The sequence below is a fragment of the Clytia hemisphaerica genome, unplaced genomic scaffold, assembly GCF_902728285.1.
Source record: "Clytia hemisphaerica strain Z4C2 unplaced genomic scaffold, Clytia hemisphaerica genome assembly, whole genome shotgun sequence".
Classification (NCBI taxonomy): Eukaryota; Metazoa; Cnidaria; class Hydrozoa; order Leptothecata; family Clytiidae; genus Clytia; species Clytia hemisphaerica.
The window spans coordinates 484,770-495,065 of record NW_027103384.1 but is presented as its reverse complement, the minus strand read 5'-3'; the positions used below and the strand labels follow the sequence as shown (position 1 = coordinate 495,065).

At 35.9% G+C, this 10,296-nt stretch overlaps 1 protein-coding gene across 2 annotated transcripts in view; it reads left to right on the top strand.

Annotated features, from left to right (window-relative positions):
• Nucleotides 1-2,082: 2,082 nt before the first annotated feature.
• The window catches only part of LOC136824795 (uncharacterized), a 52,962-nt gene continuing 44,748 nt past the window's right edge, over nt 2,083-10,296 (top strand). For both annotated transcript variants that reach the window (XM_067080774.1, XM_067080772.1), the window contains exons 1-8: nt 2,083-2,187; nt 4,670-4,920; nt 5,730-5,818; nt 6,836-7,067; nt 7,889-8,083; nt 8,703-8,912; nt 9,030-9,227; nt 9,537-9,734. In XM_067080774.1, the coding sequence (XP_066936875.1) occupies nt 2,138-2,187; nt 4,670-4,920; nt 5,730-5,818; nt 6,836-7,067; nt 7,889-8,083; nt 8,703-8,912; nt 9,030-9,227; nt 9,537-9,734 (1,423 nt within the window). In that variant the 5' untranslated portion in view covers nt 2,083-2,137. The remainder of the gene's footprint in view (nt 2,188-4,669; nt 4,921-5,729; nt 5,819-6,835; nt 7,068-7,888; nt 8,084-8,702; nt 8,913-9,029; nt 9,228-9,536; nt 9,735-10,296) is intronic.

Sequence of the window (10,296 nt, the reverse complement as noted above, 5' to 3'; positions counted from 1 at the left end):
ATTAAAAGATTGCCATAATCCCAGGGTAACTGATGAGGTTGTTAGATTTTTTTTGTTAAAACCTTTGCCATACACCTTGGAAAATGTTTATTAAATTACTATATGTTGGCAAACTTGAAATCTTTTACATCCAGATAAAATTTCAAGAGGATTTCTTTTCATTTCGACCGCGCAACCCACATTTTTGAACCATTTCAAAATAATTAAGAAATTCCATGAATTTGTAGGTCTGTGTCAAAAGACATAGATTATTATCCTCTATAATCAAAAATTTGAACCCAAACAAACTCCAAACAACAATACTAATAAAACAAAAGAAAAAATCCCTTTTTATTGACTCAGCTGCAATTTGAAAAATTAATTTTCGATAAGATATGAAAAAATCATGGATTGAAAATGATTAAACTTTTGATGTGTAAGAACAAATTACATTTACATTTTTTATAAGAATCATTTTAAATAAATGAGTCACTAATTTGATCCTTATAATCCTTGTGGTCCCTCAAATACTGTAGTCCATTAAGGGATGTCACGAACTACTGGCAAACGACACGACTCGCCCCTGATATGGTTAGGATTTTCTTCTTTTGACCGCCACACCATTTAAATGGTTAAGAAAAACGAGAGAAAAACGAAATATCGTAACAGAACACCTATTCTCTGTGCACACAATGCTCTGCGCTAAAGATAAGTGTAATGTCCGGATCTGGTTATCCTATCGAGTCGTAACAATCAAAACCGTGTAGCCATTTGGCCAAAAAACAGAAGCGACTGGATTTACTGTTTATGCTTATGATAGACGCTTGATCAAAATCATCAAACCATAATGAGCCCCCCCCCCCCCCCCCCGGTTTGCGTGAATGAGCTTTTTCGGTTACGTGAATACGTGAAAATTGGAAAATAATCCACTTAATTGCGTGGATCTGGGCTATTATGTGGTTGAAAACGTGTATTTTCTCTTTTTTCCACTGATAATGTGCAGGATTTTTCCGGATTTCAAATAATTATTTCCTCGATTTTCTGAAAAATCGAGTTTGCGTGAAACTTTAGAAAAATTTGCGTGAATGCGTGAAATGAGGGTCACATCATTGGCATATCCTCTTACGAAGGCACGACCTTTAGAATGAGTACGTCCCATGCGCGGAGTAATTGGAATCTGCTCGAAGATCAAATTATCTCAGTTGACCTTAGCAAGTAATGGTCCTGTAGTACTCATCGCTAGTTGTTTAAAAGACGTGTCCATATAAAAAGTTCATACATTATGAAGAGGCTTCGAGCCCTTTTTCACATTTTCCAGGGGGCTTCGCATAATCATAAATCAAAATCTCATGGTGGTGCACAAATCTCCAGTTTTGCAAGAATACTTGAAAGTCTCCAGTTAGTAAGTTTTACGGGGTTGTTTCAATAACTGACTTTTTTTCAGGATTTGACCAAGTTGAGTATACAGATCCACAAGGGGAACGTGATCTGACTTCGAATAAACAAAACATTTTAATATTTGAGAGGGGGTGTTTCTAAAGAATCCTACATTTACTAAAAATAGCCAAAAAGAACGACAAAGTTCCTAAAAAACAACAAATTTCGCCGTCCACAACCCCGACCCGGTTAGTTTGTCTACCCTTACGAGTTCATTCCATTTTGTTTATCACGGGAGTTAACTACATATGGTTAAAAGAACCACAAATTACGCATGCGTCTTACAATGCAGGAGGAACAGCGGAACAGCTCTCTATCTACTAAACGGGACTCTACTCTATATTGCTTATGGTTGACAAATGTTTGCGACATGTATCCATCCTTCTAAAGTTTCCCTAAAAACATTATTTACTAATTCTTATAAAAAAATCCAATAAAACTGTACCTTTTTTCAATTCACCTGTTTTCATTCTTCACAATATACAGTCGTGATTTCTTCATTTAATTTTCAATTTCATATCTTTTCGCGATTCAATGTTAATACAGTAATACCATTAAAGTATATTACATACGAGGATTCAATTCGAAACTCCTTACCAGCTACTTTCATCTTTTCCTACCCCCTTGTTTCAGGTTACAGTCTCTTTTTATATCTTCGGATAATTTTTGTGGATTTATTTCAAGTGACTCCTTTACGGAGGTCAGACAGACAGACAGAAAAATGAAGATTCTTAATATTCTAATAATTTTAGTTAATTACTTGGTGGTTAGGTAAGATTTTACTTGTTGAAGGGGGAGGGGGTGAAATGATTTCAAAATGAGGACATCAAGAAATTCATTTTTCAATATAAATTTCTCAATACAGTGGGCACCATCTGAGAATAGGGTCAGTGTCCGCTAACTAAAAGTGTCCGCATTTTAGAAACTTTTCATCTATGTTCTAATTTTGGTATAACGTACTATTAAGGGGTTAAATATGTAAAATTTTGGACCTAAATGCGTATTTAGAGACACTAGGACATGGAAGAACAAGAAAATGATAATTCAAATGTGACAATTTTAGTTTTTATGAATCATAGTAGTCTTCAGGGTCCTGCAGTTTATCATTTTTATTACTTAAGAAAATTCACCGACTGAATAAAAGGAGTGCTCGTCTTTAAACAATTAGTTTAATGAAACATTCAAGTATTTTTATAAGAAATAAATAGTTTGGATAAATCAATCCTATCTAATCATGGATATTGCCCTTATGTATTACATTGAGGTGAAATCTTTAATAAATTTTTAAAGTTTGTGACCAGTTTGACCGTCGATGTCTGCTAATTAGAGAGGAAAAAGTAGGGTTTCGTCTATTTCGTGCAGAAAACTTTGTCCACTAAATGGATTGTCCGCTAATTGAGTGTCCGCCTTTTGGAAACTTTATTATGACGATTTGAGTAGGAAATGACCGGGGAAAATTGAATTGTTCACTAATCAGAGGTGTCCGCCTTTTAGAGTGTCCATTGATTAAAGGTTTTACTGTATAATATTTTTTTTCGAAAAAGATGATTGCATTTTTATCTTTGAAACTATTGTTCAGTTAGTAGCTCTACCTCCATCTATTTCGAACATTCATTGTCGAGAACAATATAGAATGAAGTCAGAGCAGGGGTGTGTTGGTCCAGTGGTCTAACGCGTTAGGGCAACAAGGTAGAGGTTCCAAGGAGTTCGTCCATATCAAAATTATCCGATAGGCAGGTCAGTTGGCCACCAATAAATGGACCCCGTGAAAATAATTGGGAGACTGTTTCAAGGTTCCTATGTTACTGAGCCTTTCAAATGAAGTATCGACACTGCAGGCACAGTGGAAGCCTTTTATATCTGGTACGGCGAATGAGGAAAATTAAGCGATTTTATAGCGATTTTATAGCGGTTTTACCGACGAAGAAGAAAATTTCGGGGTTTTTTGTGAAAATCTGGTACGGTGGCCGCCGTACCTGCCGTACCCTTTGCGTCGTTCCTGCACTGTATATACAAACGATTGTCAATATTTTCAGATCAGTTCATAACAGTTAAAATGAAATACCATATACGTTAAAACGGGGAATAATTTTGAGACCAACAAAGGCTTAATCATCAGGAACATCGTGGACCATAAATATTTTTATGCTTAACGCAAACAGAGCTGCATTCACATTATTTTTTTCAAGCAAGATTCTCATCATAGAAGGTGATTTACCTCTAATAAAAACACGTGCTCATCTCAATTAGTCTCACTGTTGTTTTAGCTCAGTCAAATCAAGTCTTGTATCAGTCAAACCAAGTCTTGTACTGTTTTAATTTTTAAAAGAAAAGTTACCCATAGTGACACTCTCGCTATCAAAATATACGACAGCGGTACGCCTAATTGTATAGAAATTACATCACGTAATTCTACTCTCTCCTCGTCTTTATGATATTCCTTGTTGTTATAATCTTTTTTACTCTCGGGTACCTAATATTCGGGAGGGCGGGGGGCTGAAAAAATCTCAAAACTTAATAAGAGGTTGGAATAAAAATGTCCTGGCTGGATAATGTTTGAAAAATTAATTAGCGGAGGCTGCTATTAGGTACCCGAGAGTAGTAGGCTTTCCTTTTTTAAATAGAGTGGTTCTGGACGTGCAAGAATCAACCCCGAAGAGTCTTTTTTTTCAAAATCAATTTTTAATGTTTATGACGTTCGAGACCTAACAGGAACTGCAGATGACCCTTATCGCTTATACATATCTAGTACTATTTTGCCATAAGTTCTTGCGCTAAACCTCAATTGGAGACGTGAAAACCAAACGTAACCTACTAACGTGCTTCTTATATACTCTGGTACGCTCGTACCAGAGTGTCGGTATTGACCTTTTTTTGCGTCGGTATTTCAGTATAATTTTCAATCGGTGATACGGTAATTTTTCGTCGGAGAAACTGTGCTAAATCAAGGGCTATTTCTCAGAAATTCCTCTTATCCTCTTATCTCATATTAGAATTTTGAAAAATAATATGAAAAAATGACGGTGTCGGTATTTCGTAAAACATGTGTCGGTATTGCAGTGATTTTGTGAAAAACTGTTGGTATTTCGGTGTCCAGAACCCTCGTACGCTCCCACTATAGAGGTCTGCGATTCAGACTAATGAAATGCAGCACTATATACTTCCTAAATATAGGAGACTTTATCGGTAGAGGTCAGTGCAGAAAATGTTAAAACGATTTTCACCACAATGTTTTCTTTCTTTTTCCTTACAGCACCAATGCGAATTGTGATCTCGATCTTGGTTTCATTATCGATGAATCTGGCTCCATCACCAGTACGGATTTCAAAAAATCCATCGACTTCGTCAAATCAGTAACACAACAGTTTAACGTTGATACATACAAGACTAGAGTATCCATTATAACTTTCTCAAGTGATGCTGTTCAACATTTTGCATTCCGAGATTGGTATGGATACAGTCGACAAGGCTTGGATTATTATCTACCACGAATCCGCCAACGAGGTTTGAAAATCTTTGTTTTTAAGTGTTCGATTATAGATATTTCTATATGATAATAAAACTCTAACCGGTGTAACAGAAAATAAGTACTCCCACTCCCACTCTCCGGTATTTTTTTTCTGAGAAAATTTGTACCACTAAACTTGTACTTGCTACATAAGATCTTTAATTTTTAAGAAAAAGTGAATATCTTTAGAGAGAAGACGCCCTCTTGGATGTATACTTTCGGGAGTACTTTTTTTCCTAGGAAAATGGTACTGTATACCATCGACTTCCACAAACACCGGGTTGAAAGTAAAATCTATCGCTAAGGTTTAAAAAAATGCAGTCCTCGAAAACAAAGGATTGCGGCGTGTTCTGGATGGGAAATAAGTGGCTTCACTTTTTCTTGCCTGGGAAAGGTTAGAGATTCTACTCTAGCCTTTCGGGCTTTAAACTCAATGCATATACTGTTAACAGTGAAGATTCTGTTTGCGTTCGAAAAAATGTCGTTTCTATACGACTCCATCGAGATAAAATTTTCTCTTGTTATTGCTATCCTAAAGTCTGTTAAAAGTTTATTTATACTTCGTTTCATTTTAATCATTGCTCTTGGTTAGAAAATTAACATATAATCATCAGTATTACCTCGTTGAAAAGATAATTTTGAGTGGATAGGTTTAAGCATTTTCTTAAATTACTTTTGAAATTGAAGATGAAGAATGAAAATGAAGAAAGTGAAGATCTTTTCAATCTTCTCCCTGTACAAAGAATTTCTTCACTGCAATTTTTTTTAACAGACTGTAATAAAATTAATATTTTCTTATGTACAGGTGGGGGGACGTACACGAACAAAGCGTTGGATTTGGCACGAACCAAAATGTACACCCTGAGTAGCGGTGAACGACACGATAAAGTCAACGTAAGCTCATGCTACATTCTGTTTTTGTTAACAAAATATTCTTCTCCTGATTTTTCAAATTGGGCTTTTCCAGAAAAAAATTGAATTTGGGGGTGGAGGATACAAAATATTTTAGAAATTCACCCCCCCCCCCCGACATTGTTACTTTTAACTCCCGGTCAGCAGGTCTAACCCCCGGACAAGCATCAGTTGACCCCCTGGACATTTGAAATTACCCTCAAACAGAGCAAAATTACCCCCAATCAGAGCAAGTTTACCCACCGGACAAGGCAAATTTTGTTGATTTTTCACTATTTTCCGGACACTATATCCTATATATGTACGAACATTTTCTGGAAGAGCCCATTCTTAGATCTTCCTTTTAGTTTTTGTGATAAACTTTTGGATTTTTAATCATTCATATACAGAAAAATCCTTGTTTTCACTTTACTATTTGAAGAACGAAAGCAGACAAAATCTTCCTCTTTTTCAAGTACTTTACGATTCTAATTGGACAGAGTAAACTGTGTTCACCCCCTGTATAAGTATCGGAGAAAGAAGTTTTTTCAGAAGAAAGTGGATCAGTTTTTTGTATAGAGTAACATTTCATAGAATGCACAGGGGTCCAGCCCCTAGCAATTTTTAGAAGGGGGAGGGCTATGAAAATAGCCCCCAGCTAAATTTTAAAAAGCCCCCACCTCCACGAAAGGGAAAATAAAAAAATTTAGCTTGAAAAAAGCTAAATTGATGCGCAATTTTAAGGCAGGAGATAAAGACTCATCTCATAAAAGATAAAATATACCTCAGTTTGATTACTCAAAACATAGCCCCCTTATTGAGTTAGCCCCCAGCATTTTTTTTAATCGTCCCCAAATAAAAAATTTGCCTCCCTCCTAATCTCAGGGAAAGGGCACCCCTGACCACAATACATGATTTCTAATCCAAGAAAAATGTCCAATCGATTAAAAGAAATTTTGTTCATGTAAATTCTGTTTCACTTTTTTCCTACTCTTGTTTCGGGGTTTACCTTTTTTTCAGGTCCTTGTGGTGATTTCAGACGGAAAGAGCCAATCAGGAAGTAGTGTTTTAAAAGCTGCAGCTGATACATTACGTAATTCTGGTGTCAACATTCTGGCAGTTGGAGTTGGTTCAGGAATCAATAACAATGAATTGAACATCATCTCTGGAAGTTACTCCAATATTTTCAGTGTTACAAATGCGTATTATTTGACCTCAATCGTTTCCAAAATCAAGTCTGTCAGTTGCAAAGGTACAAATATTTTCTTTATGACAGTTTTTAAAGGTTTTGTTTTTAAATAAGAGTGACATCGCGTTTGCTTACTCATCGATTTTAATTTACAAGTTTTTTTCACATTGGATTGACACGTATGCGGAGCAAGATTGGTCAGAAAGAGGAAAAGAAAAACATTTTTCTGCTTATATCAGCATAACATAACAATAGCAAAACACTGTCCTGATATCAAATATGTGTCTTATATGAAACCTGAAACACTTGTGTAAAAATAAAACCTTTAATACAGTCCATCCTTTATGAATGATATGATTTCGTATGTCTGATAGCTCAGTCGGTAGACCATTTATCTTCTTATCCAAGGATTGTGGGTTCGATCCCCAGCTCCCGTCCACTCTACAATTGAATAGCTTAGATAGGATAATCTAATCTAGGCGGTAAGTAAAATAGCGTAGGTGTGGCGCTCCATTTCAGTATTCGATCAGACCTAGCGCAAATAGAATACACGATAGATTCCGTTACTCCCGGCTCCGCCGACGCCGACAATACAATCAGACTACACATTTCCTTGACCCATTCATTACAACCCCCCCCCCCCCCTCCCCCAGTAGCGTAGACAGGAGGGGCGCGAAAATTTATGTAAGAGAGCAGATTTTTATGACACAATAATTATCTATTCATAATATAAAAAAATAATTACTGTGTCATAAAAGTCTGCACTCCTACACAAACTTTGCGCCCCTCTTGCCTACGCTACTGCCCCCCCTTGGAATTATAGTCTAACACTACCGTAATAAACCATAATTTTGATTTGATACCTACTTATCCTATTTCTACAGCTGTGACATGTCATTACAAGGATTGTCATTATCGAAGTTGGAGTAGTTGGTCTGCAACATGTGGTCAAGCCACTCGAACAAGATCATTTTATTATTCGTCGAGTAGGAGTAAAACGCAAGTCAGTGGATGTGCTGGATTGAGAACAACTTGTCAATCAAAAGAATCAGAAACTAAACAACTAGCTGCATGCCCATGTAAGATTCTTATCTTATCTTGATTTGTTTTGATGTTACAGCTAATAGACCTTTTCATAAATTACGTCACGAACATCACTTGCCTCGTTTTGAAATTATTGGTATTGGTGATTAACTCCCCGGATTTTATTAAAACTACTTTCTATTCATAAAAAAAATCATTTAATGTATCAAGAGATATAATCACCATTTAAATTGTTTGAATACAAAGCAAGTGATGTTCGTGACGTAATTTATGAAAAGGTCTATTCCCTCTAATTCGAACTCAAACGGGAAGTCTAAAGTGTTTCAATTACAAAGAGATTCGAATCATAGAGGGTACCTAAATTACCCGACAGAAACTAATAATTTTTAGCTCAAATCAAAAAACAATTTGTATAAAAGAAGTACGAATTAGCGAAAGTTCGAAATTTCCTTAACTTGGAATAAATTTGTGTTCCCCGCGCGTGTTTGAGTTTTGGAGACTCAGCTGTATCTAGAAATCACCAATGCGGTAACTTCAATGAAGTTAATGTTCCTTGTAAGAGCTGTAACCCAGTCTCTCTACGCTTTCAGGGGACATACAGATGTATTCCGGTTAAAAGCTAAATCATGAATTTTATTTATTTTCTCTCTCTAGTATATTCATCAGCACGATGCACAGTCAAGAATTGCTATTACTACAGCTGGAGTAGCTGGTCTGCGTCCTGTGGAAGTGTTTACCGTTCACGACGTTATTATTACTCGTCAAGCTCTACAGTAACCGTCGCATCTTCAAGCCAATGTGCACAATACAAAACATCATGTGAAAATTATAAATACGAGTACAAAACACTGGCTAAATGTCCTGGTAAGTAAACGAATTGTTTAGAACCTTTTATAGTTTTGAACTTTTTATAGGCTCTACTATGTTGTTTAAAAAACCCTTCTGTGTACAATTCTTCTTTTTGATTTGTTTGTTTTGCAGTAACATGCAAATACAAGGACTGTTACTATCATGGTTGGTCCTCGTGGTCTGCAACTTGTGGATCAGTCGAAAGATCACGAAGATTTTATTACTCAAGTGATAGAAGCATTGAAGTAAAAGAAAGCAAAGATTGTGATAAATACACGAAGACTTGCGAGCAATACAAGAAGGAATCTAAAACTTTATCTAAATGTCCAGGTAATGGTTTTTTTTGGGTGAAATATTTGTGGTTCTTCATTTTACACTTGAAAGATGATGTTAAGGGAACTTCCCTTCAAGCGCGTTCTTCAGCTGGTAAATTTGGTATTTAGGGTTGTGAAGCTTCTTTTTTACCAAGCAAACTTAAAACTCTAAAGCAATATCCATCTATTGCTCATAGCGTTAATGATTTTAAATAATGTCTGAAAGAGCCTGTGTGCCAGTTAGTTGCTTCTCGAGAAAACCTTCTCGAAAAAAGTTTACTTTGTTGCCACTTTTCTAAATTTCAATGTCATACTTTCTTTATAGTTGCATGCCGTCACAAGGACTGCAGCTATTACGGTTGGGGATCATGGTCTGCAACCTGTGGTTCAGTTTCTCGTTCTCGAAAACTATACTACACACGTGACACGATTACTTATGTCAAGGAAAGTACAGACTGTAACAAATACCCTAAAACATGTAACAAATACGATACACAAAGAAAGACTTTGAACAAATGCCCAAGTGAGTAGTTTTTAATTTTCTAGCATCCAAGTTAAAAGAAAGAGACTTTGATTTAGAATTTAGAACTTTAAGTTTCATGCCGCCTGTATGTACGACAATCATCAGCTAAATGAAGATCGTTTGAAAAATAGTCCTATACAATGGCTTCTTTGTTTGAAATTCTGTCTTCCATACGGGCGGCATTAAACTTAGAGTTCTACATTATAAATCAAAGTCTCTTTCTTTTAACTTGAACAAGCTCTGATACCCGAGGGGGCTACTTGATTTCGAAACGACGGTATGTGCCGCGCAAAATCTGCTTTTCAAAATTGTACCCTTACAGTGCAGTTCAATATGGCTGAAAAGGTACCCTTTCATTGCATTTTCTCATGATTTCTCAACCCTTATAGTGCACTATATTTTTCAGCTGTAAATCTGCGTGAAAAAAGAAGCTTGGGAAATTTTCTGTTTCAAAGAAAAAGTGAGAAAATTATTCTTGTCAGCTGTAATTATCAAATAATAAACTTTTTCAAACAAACGAGAAGTAAAAACCTTTCTTTTTATCAATTATTTTGAATTTGTT